This window comes from Vespula vulgaris, chromosome 4 (assembly GCF_905475345.1).
Source record: "Vespula vulgaris chromosome 4, iyVesVulg1.1, whole genome shotgun sequence".
NCBI classification, from domain to species: Eukaryota; Metazoa; Arthropoda; class Insecta; order Hymenoptera; family Vespidae; genus Vespula; species Vespula vulgaris.
Genome location: NC_066589.1, coordinates 10035619 through 10050179, shown reverse-complemented (window position 1 = coordinate 10050179; position 14561 = coordinate 10035619). Strand labels below are relative to the sequence as shown.

The 14561-nt window shown below is 49.3% G+C and overlaps 1 protein-coding gene across 4 annotated transcripts in view; it reads right to left on the bottom strand.

Moving 5' to 3' along the window:
* The window catches only part of LOC127063516 (protein outspread), a 62106-nt gene that overhangs the window by 3250 nt on the left and 44295 nt on the right, over positions 1 to 14561 (bottom strand). For 3 of the 4 annotated variants that reach the window (XM_050993413.1, XM_050993411.1, XM_050993412.1), the window contains 12 exons: positions 8398 to 8586; positions 7268 to 7340; positions 6545 to 7201; positions 6289 to 6461; positions 6063 to 6203; positions 5836 to 5997; positions 5483 to 5655; positions 4433 to 5388; positions 4187 to 4343; positions 1167 to 4064; positions 776 to 1067; positions 107 to 512 (listed from right to left, as the gene is read on the bottom strand). In XM_050993413.1, the coding sequence (XP_050849370.1) occupies positions 107 to 512; positions 776 to 1067; positions 1167 to 4064; positions 4187 to 4343; positions 4433 to 5388; positions 5483 to 5655; positions 5836 to 5997; positions 6063 to 6203; positions 6289 to 6461; positions 6545 to 7201; positions 7268 to 7340; positions 8398 to 8586 (6277 nt within the window). The remainder of the gene's footprint in view (positions 1 to 106; positions 513 to 775; positions 1068 to 1166; positions 4065 to 4186; positions 4344 to 4432; positions 5389 to 5482; positions 5656 to 5835; positions 5998 to 6062; positions 6204 to 6288; positions 6462 to 6544; positions 7202 to 7267; positions 7341 to 8397; positions 8587 to 14561) is intronic. The other variant, XM_050993414.1, reaches the window with a different exon arrangement.

Below are 14561 nucleotides of genomic sequence, written 5' to 3'. Positions count from 1 at the left end.
AAAGAAAAAAAGGAAAGCAGCACTTTTTATCCGAATACAGATGCATATCCACCACCACCACCAGAGATGCTTTTTTGATACGTTTCCATTCACCTCTCTTCTGTACCTTGATACTGATGGGGCAATCCGCTCCTTGGTCTTAAGCTGTCCCATAATGGCGATGCTATACCATTATGTTCTTCGTTCTTTTGAGTTAAGATCGTATCTTTCCTATCGTGCGATGAAATAGCAGTACTACTCCCCGGCTTAACTAAATTATTCGAGTAAGGCAACGATATGGATTTAATTCGTTCGAGCTTGTACGAGAAGCTGCTCGGTTTATCCGCCGAAAGGGACTTTTGAAGCGTGGATAAGGAGCTTTTTGGGCGTTCGCTCGTTAATTTCTGCTCCTCGCTCGTTCCTTGCATCGACTCGTGATTATTTCTTACACGTTGCGGTGAGTACGCTGGCGAGGTGTTTAGTGACGAAGATTTCTGTGGTACACCGGTCGTTTCACGAAGGGTGTCCCCATGCTGTTAGTGAAATATCGAAAATATGCGTCAGTACGGCTAATGCGAATTCATGGAATAGCTAGAAATCGATGTTAGCTAATGGATAGACGATTACGCGTTAACGCTTGCTTCTCCCTCTCTCTCTCTCTTTCTTTTTTTTACGTAACGTGTAATCGATCGCAGCAGAGTTAATGATATTACGATATAGTATGTACGGTGGTTAACCACGTCTACTTGTTCACGAATGATATATCCTAGAATTAGGCTCGCCTAATTTTACATACTTTTATGTGCTGTGGTAGCTTGTAAAGTTCCTCCTTCGGTTCGACTGTGTCATTCTCTCCGCTTTTTAAAATCTGAATAGTATCATTGATACCAGCGTCGCTACATTCCACCAAGAAGTGCGCCCTCAGCTGCTTGTTCCTAGCGTCTAGCTGCATTATATGCTGTTGCGCTTGTGCGAGTTGCTTCGTAAGAGTACCTACTTTCTCCTCCAAAGCGGCAGACTCGACGCATTTCGACGAATATTTGGCAGACAATGAAAGAATTTCTTGCTTTATCTCCTCCATTTCTTCCCTAAGAATTACACATGCACTTTTATTCGTAAGCTCGAGCAACGACTTAAATGTTAACTTAAAAGGAGCAATTCCTTAAAACTAATGCTACCATACTCACTCGTGTTCTTTGTGCAGTTCACCGATATCCTCTCGAGCTTGCATTTGCTTGATGAATTCCTGCTTGAACTTGGCAATCTCCTTTTGTACCTCGTGCTCGTGCGCCTTTCTCATGGCATCCAAAGCAGCCAAAGTCGCTTGGGTCTCTTCCGAGAGTGCTTGCTCCTTCTCCACTCTCAAATGTTCCAATTCCTGCCGATGCTTTTCCTCCATCTCTGAAATGATACGTCGGTGCGAATTCTCCATGGCCAACAATCCTTTCTCGCAGAGTGCCCTGAGCTGTTTGATCTCCTCCTTGTATCTTTTCCTGGTCTCGGCATCGGTATCGAGTTCGGCGCTTATGGATCTTTGATAAACGGCACGTAGCTCGTTGACGTGAGCAGAATGTTCCGAGTCCATCGCGTTCAATCTGTACTCCAACTTTCTCGCCCTTTCTCGCAGACTGGCCGCTTCTTGCTCGTACTGCGTCGTAAGGGACTGCCTTTGACTGTCGAGCTCGCCCTTAATGTCCATTATATCCTTCTCCTGATTTCTCTTGAGCGTTTCCAGCTCTTCCTCGTGCTGAGCCGTTAGCCTCTCTACGGTCTCTTGCAGCTCCTCGCACTGCTTGCAGGACATAAGGTCGACGTACGCGGCGAGTCTCTTGATTTGCTCCCGCAAATGCGAACACTTTTCGCAAACGTTCGTCCAATCCGCGAGCCCGCTGCTCGAACGTTCGAACTGGCGGATCATCGTCTTAGTCGCCGCCGACTCTCCCGCCTTTAGTTTTATAGCTTTGGCGAGTCCGCCTATGTCCTCCTCGAGGTGTCCCAGACTCTGTCCTATCGTTTTGAGCCGTTCCTTCGACTCCTGCCTACCGGATATCCTATCCTCGCACTCCTCGGCGAACTGTCGATACAGATAATTGCACTCCGCCTCGAGAACGAGATCGTTATCGAATTTACCAGAGTTATCCTCGGTCAAGTGATAGAGAAGGTCCTCGTTTCTGATAAGACTAGATAGAAAGTTCTGACCGCTTTGACCGTTGAAGGAGGTCGTCGACGGTTTCGTGCTCTTCCGCAGAAGAGCTATTCTGGCATCTATTAAAGCTTTGTGCGCGATCACGTCGGCGTAATCCGTCAAGAGTCGCCGGGAATCGTATTCGGAATTTACGAGAGCCTTGTTCCGCTTGATCGTACGAAGGGAATCTTCGTAAACCTCGGACAGTTCCTCCACGGAGAGTCGTATCTCTTCGCGTAGTTTCGATCGCGTTTCGTCCGCCCAGTTCTCCAAGCCGACGGATCCAGCCTCGTTGAAACTGAGGCAGGTGTCGAGGACGGACGCGATATCCTGTTCGTAGATCTGCGCGCAGTGCAATATAACGCGCGACACCTCGCTTTGCACGAGCTCCTTGTTGACGGTCTCCTGGGCGAGGGCCCAGGCCTCGCGAATACGCTTATCCTCGAGCAATTTCTTGCTCGAAACGTTCGTCTGCTTGGCGGGATGATCCTCCTGACCCGACAGATTGAGCGTCTCGATCGCCAAGGCCTCCGCCAGCTCTCTCAACTTCGTCTCCTTGTAACGTCCGACGATACCGTCGACTTCCTTTTGCTTTTGCAACAAAAAGTTCAAGCTCTCGGTTCGAGCGTTGCAAAGTTGAAGCGACGCCTCCGTTTTAACGGGGAGAACGCCTCCTACGAGCACTAACTTATTAGCTAAGACCCTAGAAAGATACTGAACGTAGTTCGTGTTTTGGTACGTTTTGGGCTTGGTTCCATGAATCTTATGCTTTAAGCTTGAGGCAAGCTGACTAGTTTCGAGCAATTCACCGAGAACGGCGCTCTTGTCGCCTAAGGTACCACCACCGCCGATCGCGCGCTTCAATCGTCCAAGAATCACGGATTCGAAGGCTATCCTTTCGGCGATCAACTTTACTTTCTCCCTGTCGTCCAACCGGTCGTTCGACGCGAGCGTCTGCCGTCTCTTCGTGAGTTCGCTTAATTTATCCTTAAGTATAGCCTCTAGTCTACATACCACTACTCCTATCGATTCGCCGATCTGACCACCGACGACGACTTGGCCCTTCTTACACTCCAAGCACGAATCCAAAATGTCGTTGACCTCGCGCAAGCACTTCTCCGCCTTATCCTCCGTTTGCGTCGAGCCCAGACACTTTTCCAATCGTCGCTTCGACTTCCACACGACTCTCTCCAACTTCTTCAATCTCGAGAGAAATTCCAAGGGGATCTCGTTGCCGACGGAAGTCGCGCTGACCTCGCTGCATTCGCTGGAGTCTTTCTCGGCGTCGCTCGCCATGCTCTCGGCCACGCTCGCGACCTTGCTCTCCAACGTGCTCAATCTGATCAGCACCTTCATAGGTTCCGAACTGGTCGCGCTATCCAACGACTTTCTGCGCAATCTAGCGCGATCCAAATGTTTCCCTTCCTTCTTCTTCTCCTTCTTCGCGTTGGGACTCGACTCCTTCGAATTAGGAGCAACGCCGCTCGAAATCGGACCACCGCCGACGCTCTTACCGCGCTCTATAGCGCAAATCTTATTCTCCAAGTCGCAAAGCTTATCCTCCATTTCCTGAGATATCTGAAAAGACTCCCTTCCCTTCAAGGAGAGCGATCTTCTCTTGTCCCTGGTCTCCGCCTTCGTCAATTTCTGCTTAAGCGTTCTGACTTGTTTCTCGCTGGCGGCGAGCTTGTTCGTCAAATCCTGAATACGAGCTGCCATCAGTTGGACCTGCGCTTGATTCGTCTCGCTAACGCCGATGGCGTCCTGCTTGTAAGCAAAAATCTCCAATTCTAATGCATCCTGCGTCGAGTGGGCTTCGCGCAATTCCTTACGCATCGCGCGTATCTCGGATATGGCCTTCTCGAATCGAACTCGCAACTCTTCGTACTCCTCTACGACCCTAAAAGGCAAAAAGAAAACGATACACGCGAACGACGCGTTTACTCGCGATTACTCGAGAAATGGCGTTGAAGTACGCGTTGAAGCGCGCGTTGTCGACACGCGCTACTATCTATCCGTTACCTCTCCTTGTCCAGCATATTGAGATCCATGTCCAAATCGATATTGGTCAGATCGCTAAGGGAGTCGAAGCTTCTGCCTCGTTCTCGCGACCCGGAAAGGCCACCTCTCTCCTCCAGCTCTCGCACCCTATTGTACAGTCGTTCGTTTTCTTCGATACCTGAAAATACGAGGGGAAGGAACGAGAGAATTAATAAAGCCTGCATTTCGTCGTCTGCATCTTCGATTAGAGAGGCGGTGATTAGAAACCTTGGGAGAGTCTCTCGCCGAGTGCCTGCACCTCTTCCTGCAAATGTTGGACGTTCCTGTGGCTCGAAGTCAACTCGTTCGTAAGCATCTCGCATCGTTCGCTCGTCTCTCTAAGAATAGCCTCGGTTTCCAACAGTTTGCATTCCAGTATCTCCTTCTCCCTCGTGTAAACTTTCTTCAGTTTCTCCAAATCGTCGAGATCCTTGTTCCTTTGTTGTTCCGTTCTCTGTATCGTACCGAGCAATTCCTCCACCTGTTTTTCCCTGATCGCCGCCTCTGCCTTTTGCTGCCTCAACCTCGATAATTCTTTCTCGGCGTTGGCCACGTCCAGTCGCGCCGTGTTCAGCTGTGACTTTAATTTCTCTATCTCGTTTTCTTGACGCTCGACGATGACTAGCAGCGCGCTTGGATGGGACTGATTGTGGTCGAGTTGATCGCGTAAGAGAGAGACTTGGTTCTCCAAGAGTTCGACGATCAAGGGACTGTCGTTCGAACCGGAGAGACGGCTGTTGCTCTGAACGTGCCCGTTGCTTTGCTCCTCGTCTTCTCCTAACTCGCAGCAGGCCATCATAAGGTCCTCCGACCTTACGCTGTCCAGGGTGCTTCGTCGAGAACTCGGGGGTGAGCTGCGACTCCTCTTGTAAACGCGCGATCTCGAACTCGACCTCGATCTCGCTTTAACCCTCGACAGAGCGGTTCTCGTCAAAGGCGGCGACGGTGGTAACTCCGACCATTCGTGATTCGTCGTGTCGGACCAGTTGGATCCTTTCAAGGGCAAAGACCAATCGCCGTTTCTAATAAGAGGCGGCGAAACCAGAATTTCCGACCAGTCGCCGGATTCCCTTCGTCCGCCCTCCGACGCAGTTCTGTATTCTTCGTCGGAGGAAAATAGGACCGATCGAGGCGTGTTCGACGTCGGAGGGATCACGGAGTCCCTTTCGCGATCGTTGATGGACCTTTCAGGGAGAGAGAATCTGTTAATACCGATCGTAAGACGTCTTTCGAGAGAACGCGTTGTCGAGAAAGAGAAAGGCGACGCTTATCGCTTACGTGGTCGGTGATTGAGGATTAGTATCCTGTTGATTGTCCGAGCAGATCGGCAGCGTTTCCCCATTGCTATCGGGATCGGGCAGATTAGCCGCTCTTCTAACAGCCGACATCCAGCTGGATCTAATGCCGGCCGTCACCGCGGATAAGACGGTGCTACCTCTTTCGTCCCAGGCCTGCATCACGGGAAAATCACGAGTTATCATTCGAAACGTCTTTCTCTTATGCGACGACGACGACGACGACGACGACGACGACGACGACGACGACGACGTTGACGATCTTGAAATATCCGAATTAACAAAAAGTAATTCCGAAGCACCGCTCGGGTATAATTTTCCTGTTGCGCATCTTACCACGGTTTGAAATCCATAATTTCTTGCGACCTGCAACGGCGTAACCGCAGTAACGGTATTCAAGTCTATAACGCCATCCATGATGCCCTTGTCCTCCGCGCAAGGATCTCTATAGTACATCAGGCCACAACCTCGTAAAACGAACCAATGCTTGTTCCACTCCTGACAAGAGAAACCGATAGTATACTTTCAACAAAATTACTACTTCGGCTTTGGAAAATATTCACCTTATTTAAACCTTGCTTCATTAGCCAACCCTTCTTAATGTTTAGTACATTTTCCGCTGGTAAGTCGACCCTCAATTCGGAGGTAGGCGAATATCTAATGCTGGAAATATCTAATCCGCAACCGTCGGGATCGCCTCTTACCTGTTGTTAAAAAAGATCGAAAAAAAAGATGGACAAGGCACGTGTCGCGTTTATCTCCACTTAATTAAGATCGAATGGTACTCACGAGTTTGTCTCGATGGACCGCGTTAGAGGCATCGACGACGTCCCTCGTTGGCTCGGAGGTTCTAGCCTTGATTCTGCGAACTCGCGGTTGAGTCAATGACGCGGCAATATCCCGTAATTTACCTTCTCGTTCTCTCTCGTGTTCTAAGAATATTCTTCGGCAAGCGTCGTCGTCTACGGGGGAATATCGATCTACCGATTAATATCAAGTACAACACGATGTGATGCAAGACGAACGTTAGAAATTCTACACCGACCTAACTTTTCGTTCGATCCATGTTCTCCCTGTTGATGATTCGACCTGCGTCTAGCCTTGTCTTCGGCGCACAATTTGTCCCTGGTGGGTGGAGAGGATCCACTGGCGGGTTGATCCCTGTACGACGATCTAACTTCGCTCGGTATCATCGGTGGTTTCTCGGTCAAAGTCGTGCCAGCACCGCTACCGGACAACGTGCTCGAGATCGTCGTATTCGAGGCGGAGACAACGACGGTGGTGCTCGTTGGCGTCGTCGCGTAAGCCGTGCTCACGACTACGACGTTTCCGTTCATGGAAACAGACGTGGCTGCTGCTGCCGCTGCTGCTGACGACGACGACGACGACGACGACGACGACGACGACGAGGACGACGACGAGGACGACGATAAATACGGGCCGTTCGTACCGTTCTCCAAAGGAGTGCTGCTTCGCAGAGGCGAAACGTTGCTGCTGTCCACGGTACCGTTGCTCAGGAGAGAATTCGTCGAGCAACTAGTCATCGTCGACACGCTGGTAGTGACCAAAGAAGGCGCCGACGAAAATACGGAGGAGCAAAGTTCCGACGAGCCGCTCGCCGTCTCCGTAATCCACATGGCATTGCTTCGGGGTTCCGATCGGCAGCTATTGAAGCGCGGTCGAGGCGGATTCGGCGTGTTACCTTCAAAGAACGACCCATCGAAAATAAAACATTGAAAAAAATGTAACGAATGACAAGTCGACTTACTTCGAATCGTCGGCGTAACCTGGAGGATCGTCGTTTGGCTGCCAGGAAACGTGGCATTTCGCTTGTGTCGACCCTGAAAAATTCAATTGGAATCATCCTACGAAGGGATCCCATAACACGATATGTCCTAGAATTTCTACGTAGGCGATGTCTTCTCTTCGTACGAAGGGGAGAAACGTAGGATAGCAAAAAAGAACGAGAAAGAGAATCGTCCATTGTAGGCAGCCGTAATAATGGCAGATAAGCAATAACATTGATAATGTTCCACGAAGGTGTAGCCCTCGCCGCGTGCATAATTCATAAGAGCGCCGACGTGTGTCCGAAGCAATAATCTCGACCGTACGTAAACGGCCGAGCCGACTGGAGATCTACGAGCTAGCCGTGCTCGATGTCGTGTATCGATAACGTTGAGGCCGTCCAAACGAATCAAAATCGCCATCGACGCAGACGGATCCTCTCCTAAAATTCCTCTCCCTTTCTCTCGCTCGTGCGCGGTGTATTCTCATTCTCCGAAGGAAGATAACGACGAGAAGAGTTTTAAAAATCTCCTGGAACTTTATCGTTCTCGAAAGGAATAGTACGCAACGCGTCAAAATAGTTACTTTTACGATTCCTATTACAGGAGATAACAATCGCGTCGCTTTTGCGCCGGCGCGAGAATGGAAGAAGGAGAGAAGGACGCGAAGAAGGCGGAAGATAAAAAATGAAAAAATTGACGGAGAACCCTCGCGTTTCCTGTACGTTCACCTCCTCCATATGCGTGCGCGCATATACCTACGTAGATAGGCGACTGAGTACGCGCTCTCTCGGCATGAGATATCACGTACGCATCGCCTTGGCCTCCTAACATATGCGATCGTTCGCGCGTTTACAACGGCAGGTTCGCGACGACGAGCTTTACCCGATCGATCGTTTCTTGCGTAACCGAATCGATATGCGCACGATCGTAAACCTTCCAACGATGTAACCATCAACAGGATTCTAAACGCTTCGATCGATCGATCGATCGATCGAGGAACGTACGGGCCCCGCTCGGTGAAGGGAACGGACGCTTATATACGGTGGGCATGTGTACTTCTGCAGGGAGGGAAAGGCTCTCGGAGATTCTCGAGGAAGTACGATCGACGTACTTTGTTTCGCGAATACACCTGGAGAACGTCGGCCCACCATCTCGTTTCCTCTCGACACGTGCCCTTAACGAACGTCACGCCTTCGGGCGAGGTCACGGCCAGGCTGTAGGGATGCCCGGTGATGTCCTCCGCGGCTGCGACCTCCAGGACTCGCGTCATGTCGATCCGCGCTTGTGGCACCGTTTCTGGCTGCAACAGAAGAGAAAAAAGACACGTTTTATTTTCGATCGGCGGTAGAGATATCGCGAGTACGATCCATCAAAATTTAGAGTCTCATTCGCGATCCGTTAGAAGGTATAAAAAGAAGAAAGAGGAAGGGAGAGATAAGATCCTTCGGAGATATTTAAAACGCGAGACCGGTCGCACCCCTCCTTCTTAGCCAGGAGAATATCTCGATCCGATCTCCCTCGACTGGATGATTCGTTTGAGAATTCGACACCAAGGGTAGCGACGACCCTTTTCCCCGTTTTCGAGTCTTCCTCTCTTCCTCTTTTACGTCGACGCTGTTCGACGTCAAGAGGTCCTCGAAAGGTTTATCAACGATTATGCCGCCTACTTTGCGCGAAAGGATTCGCCTCTAGGATCTCGACGTAAATCTCTACTTGCTCGTCGTTAAACAGTCTTCGCGTAGCCGAGAATTTCGAATAGCCTGAAAGCACATCGCCATCGGCCGGCCTAAGCATCGGTCGCTCGTTAATAATCCTCTAAGTGGCATTCATGGCACCTTGCGCGTCCTTCGTACCTTCTCCTTCTCCCTCTCCCATCTTTGCCTCGACTCGACGAGCCTGTCGAGACTCTTACGACGCACCCCGTTCTCTCTGCACCCCGATGACTCTCCTCTCTCTTCCCTCTTTCTCTCCTTTTTACGATTTATATCGTTCCGTTGATGTATCCGCTCGTGAATCACGCCGAACTTAACTCGCGAGAGTGGAAACGAGAATGATAGGGAGAGGGGGGGAGACCGAAGAAAAAGTCGTTCACGAAGAATCGACAAAGATGAAAAATTTCTCTCGAGAAAGAGAGAGAGAGAGAGAGAGAGAAAGAGAAAGAAAAACTTTTCAATTATAAAATTTCTTCGAAGAAAGTTCTTTGGACGAGAACACTCGAAAGTTTTAACGAACAGATCGATGAAAGTAAATCGAGGAGACGGGTCATCGCGTTTTAAATTTTCCAAGAGAAAATGGACTGTCTGATTACAAAGTAATGAGTTATATATATCACTTCGCCTCTCCCTCTCTCTCTCTCTCTCTCTCTCTCTCTCTCTATCTATCTTTCTCTCTTTGCGTTATTTCATATTATCCGTGGCGCGGCTACGGCCGGATAGGAGAGCGAAGAAAATGGGTTACGGTGGCCGCAAGATTAATGTGGCACCTGCTCGCAATTATACGCGAGCACTCACACGTGCTCGATCGCGCGCACGCACACGCACACGCGTGACTGCGCGTACCATCCATTCTTCTTCTCCGCGTTGCTTCGTTTATCCGCAGGTACTCGAAGGAACCAAAGAGAGTCTCTCTAGGTTCTTTTACAAAGAAAATCTTACGTCGTCGTCTCGTGCTTATCGCGTTCATCTTTCGAGTCGCAAAGCATCCAACGGAATGGTGCGCAAATCGTGCGCGAGCTCGGTGGTACTAGGTGACACGTCGGTAAATATGTTGCTCAGGATAGATAGGGCTAGTATCCCACAGAGAGAGAGAGAGAGAAAGAGAGCGAGAGAGAGAGAGAGCAAACGTTAGGTTTCCTGGTCGGCCTCGCGGTGGCTCGCTTGGGCGTGTCACGGGTATGCGCGTACAACGCGAACGCGCGCACATCGATAGAGAGAGGAGGGTGGGGCACGAAAAGCCTTCGCTTTTCGCCTCACCGAATATAACTTCTTTAATTGTTTCTCTCGGTCGCAGCGAATGACTTTTTTGCGGCATCGCGACAAGGAGAGTGGAACGGCTTTCTTGAGACAATCGGAGTCTCTCGTGCGGTAAGAAACAAACGATAGAAACGTACGAGCGTTTATTTATTAATGCTCGGCGAAAAAACGTTAATGCAAAATAATAAACGTGTTTTATGGTCGCGTTAATGAAATTGAAAGAATCTTTTCCGTCTTTGGACTCGAGTCGCTAATTATTAGGCGAAAGGATTCGTTACGGAGAACTCTGTCTCCTCGTCCGGCCGCAAAATGAATAATTATTCATTAAGCGTTTGTTCCCCTCCGGGGGGAGAGGCAGAGAGACGGAGGCAGAAAGTGGCGCATATCGAATTATGGATCGCGTGCGTTCTATCTTGATGCCTAATTAAAGGCAATGTCAGGAGAGCAGAGAAGCGGCAGATCCGTAGCTTAGCTACGAATGAATACACCGGATGCCGCGTTCCTCGCACTGGAAAAGCATTCTCGTCCTCTCCTCATTTTCTCTTTCCCTTTTCTCTATTTCCTCGACCTCCTCTCTCTCCCCCCGAGCATCTTTTTCTCCGGATAGTAAGCGAGCGCCTATATCTTTCTCTTTGTCGCAAAAGAATGTGAGCAAATACGTTGTAAGTCAATTATTTTACCACGGCCAATTTCATGCAATTATGCGATCGGCACTCGCGCGTACGCACTTTCTCATTCCACGAGATCTTGTCTACTTTTTCTTGCGCACTGCCCAAGATCGTCCGAGAATAGAGATGAAGCTGGGGAACGGAGTAAAGTCGTTTCGCCGTAGAACTCTCGCGAGCATCGAAGAAGCGACCGAGTTATCCCGCCTTTTCAAATTTTCTAGCGAGTCCTGAAAAATCATTCTTTTTTTTGTTTTTATCATATCATCGTAGTCGAGCAAGACTCGATTCTTTGACGTCGCTAAGAACGTTAGCCTCGAGGAATCGTTCGCACGGTATCGTAGTTGGCGCCGTAACGACACTAAAGTTAATTACATCCACGATAACGCGGAGCGTTTCCGCAAACGGAACGTAATTACGTAAAGGGCCTGAGACTTCCCAGGCAGAAGGAGAGAGAGAAAGAGAGAGAGAGAGAGAGAGAGGCGACTGTTTTCCTTTCTTCGCCTTCGACGGCGAGATAAGAATCGTCAAATCGTAAAGTTGGAGCGGCGCGAGCGTGCGCTATCTTCCGTTGAAAAACTAAAGCAAACGAGGGGGAAGAGATAACTGTTAGGAAAAAAGAAGGCCCCACCTCGACAAGAGCGAAACTTGCGAAAAGCTCTTCGTGCTCTCGGGCCGCGGCATTAATCCAAAGTCGAAACGATTAATAAGGTACGGCATTCTATTCTCAAGACGTTTACCGTTAACTCGGCACATGTACGGTCACGTTTTGTTTCTTCGTGCTTGATAATCAAAGTCTTAGGTACGCGGTCGCGCGCGTACGTCGCGGCAATTACGCCCACAAAAGCACGCGAACTCGAACCTTAATTTCTTGTCCGACGTCTACTACCACGTGCTCTTTCTTCCAAGAGTGAAAGAAAATGGGAGAGAGAGAAAACGAATATTGTACTCGCGATAAATTAAATTCGCCGAAGCACGCGCTTTTGAAAACGCGCGCGTTCCGTGACGTGTGGGACGACGAACGGTATTGTTCGGCCATATTTCGTGCTGATGAAAAATATAAAAGGCTATGACGGAAGTTTCCAAAGAACATCGACGCTTGCCCTATTTCGCGGATTATAATTCGCGCGATAAAGGAGGATAAGTTAGCGGATCGAGAGAAAGTTAAGTAGGTACGTTACGTTCGTCAAAGTACGCAGGCGTATGTATGTAGGTATTATGGCGGCACGCGCGCTGGAATTCGAATCGTCTCGCGGGAAATTACAAAGACCTCCTTCGAGCTCGAGACGAGAATCGAGTCGTTAAATACAAACGATACGTCGCGAGGAGTGATCGACGACGAGCCGTCAATGTGGGCGGCATAAGGAGGGGAACGGTAAATTACGTAAAATAAAACGAGCCGTGAATCGTTTCGACGAGGAAACAATAGGACCGTTGTAAATTCGACTCGCGAGATGGGAAGGAGAAGGCTTTTCCGGGTTCCAGGAGAAATCGTTCGACGTACGACACGTAAACGCATCGATCGCTCCGATCGGTAATTACTAATTAGCGTGCCGTCGATAGATCGTTGAGCGCGCTCGGCCTCGAACAAAAGGACACGTTCGAGATCGGGAGGATAAAAGGAACGGCGGCGAATCGATGCTCGGGGAGAACTCGCCGTCGAATAAAACGCGAACGGTATTTGGGAAAAAAAAGTAGCAGAAGGACTAACGCGCGCGAGCGCGAGAGAGAGAGAGAGACGAATAGGACTAGGAGAACGAGACAGCAGCGATTACGCAAGAACAGGAATATATCGAGGTTCGGTACGTGTGTATACGTAGAACGTACGTAAGTACGTACCTTGTGTTTAATGCCATTAGTCGAGGATACGAACACGTATTGCGTGATGTACCGCGAGCTCACGATTTCTTCTCACAGATGCACGGACAATATTCGTTTCAAAGTTCTTAGTAGACGCGTGACTTTTTTTTTTTTTATTTCACCGGCCCGACTATTGACGTAATTCTCTACGACTAACTTTCACTCGGCATAGTTGTATCGATCGAGCGTGCAACGTCTTCCACCGTCGCGATAATCAACGACGATCACCGACGTTGTCCTTCTTTCGCATTGTTTTCGAGTTAATCGTTGTAAAAGCGTCGATTACGCGATCGCGAGAACTCGTTTCCCGTGAAAATTCGCTGAACGCGTCGCGATTAAAAGCGCATCGTCACTCCAAAGAATCATATTAATTTCTATCCTAAGCTTCTCGCGCATTCTTTCTCAGCGACGATCCTGGCTGCTCCTCAATCCACGGATTGCTACGAGGAGAGGAGAGGAGAGGAGAGAGAGAGAGAGAGAGAGACGCGTCCATGTGCACGTCCCATCCCCGTGCATAATTATAGAGCCGGTGCGAGACTGCAAGTCGTTGTGCAAGGCCTGGGCGAGGCCACCGCATAGAATATTCAAGTCTCTTAGTTTCTTCTAATAGTAAATATTATTATGCTAAGAGCAGCCGTTGTCACGCCCTCCTCTCCTCCGTTTACAGTCTCTCCCCCTTTTCTCTTGTCAGATATTCATCCTCTTTTCTATTTCCCATACGCGTACGTTAGTTTCCTTTCGACCGAGAAGAAGGCCACCATCGTCCTACCGTGGAAATAAAATTTCACATTCGTTGTTCGTATTATTTCATTAATTAAAATGACGCCCATCTTCAGAGGTAATGGATCGTTCGCGGATAAGCCGAGAGATCGCGTTCCGAGGAGAATAGCGCGCGGCAACGCGAGGGAAAGAGAGAGAGAGAGAGAGAGAGAGAGAGAGTAATAAATCGAGGAAGAGACTTATGAAAAATTCGCGAGGCGAAAGTACCGCGCAGAATTTGCGGCGCGGTGCGGCACGGCGCGGCACCTGCGCGTCGGGAGAACGCAGAGAAGGCGGAGAAGGCGAATTCTACGCGAATCTACGATCGTACGGCGCGTTCTTCGCTCGTAAAGATAACGATCGTCGTTACGAAGGTGTCGTAACTGCGTCATGTCGTTAACCGAGGCCTTACTTCGTGATCTCTCCTTTTCGATAGGCTCGACCTTCGATCCGACGATAAATTCCTTTACCATTTCCCTTTTACCATCGGCGATGACGGTAAAACTCGAGAAAGGTTCCTCGCACGCACCTGCCACCATTCGACGATCAACCCTTTCCCCCTCTTTCAGTCTCTGTTATTTTTATTCTTTCTTCAAAGTCGCGTCTTTTCGTCTCGATATCTGCCATCGAAGACGAGGAACGTCTTTGCAAGATCGACTTGGAAGAGGACGCAGAGCCGGCAGAGGAAAAGGTAAAAGGGCAGTTTGGTCACGAGTTTAAAGATAAGTAGCTCGGTAACACGAACTGTGTTGCAGTTGGTGCATCGGCTACCACCGCTGCTTCTGGACAAGAAACTAGCGGTAATAACGCTTTACAGTTTTCTCTCTCTTCTTGCTCTTTCTTCTCTCTTCGTTCTTTTTTTTCTATACTTTTATTTTTTCTTTTTTTTCAATCGACTCGACGAAGGAGAACCAAGCGAGCTCTTAGCGCAGGGTGCTTGTTGAGAGAAGTTCCATATTAGGACTCTTGCTTCTTGGTCTACCACGATGGAAGCTATTGAGACGTAGTTACCCTTACTT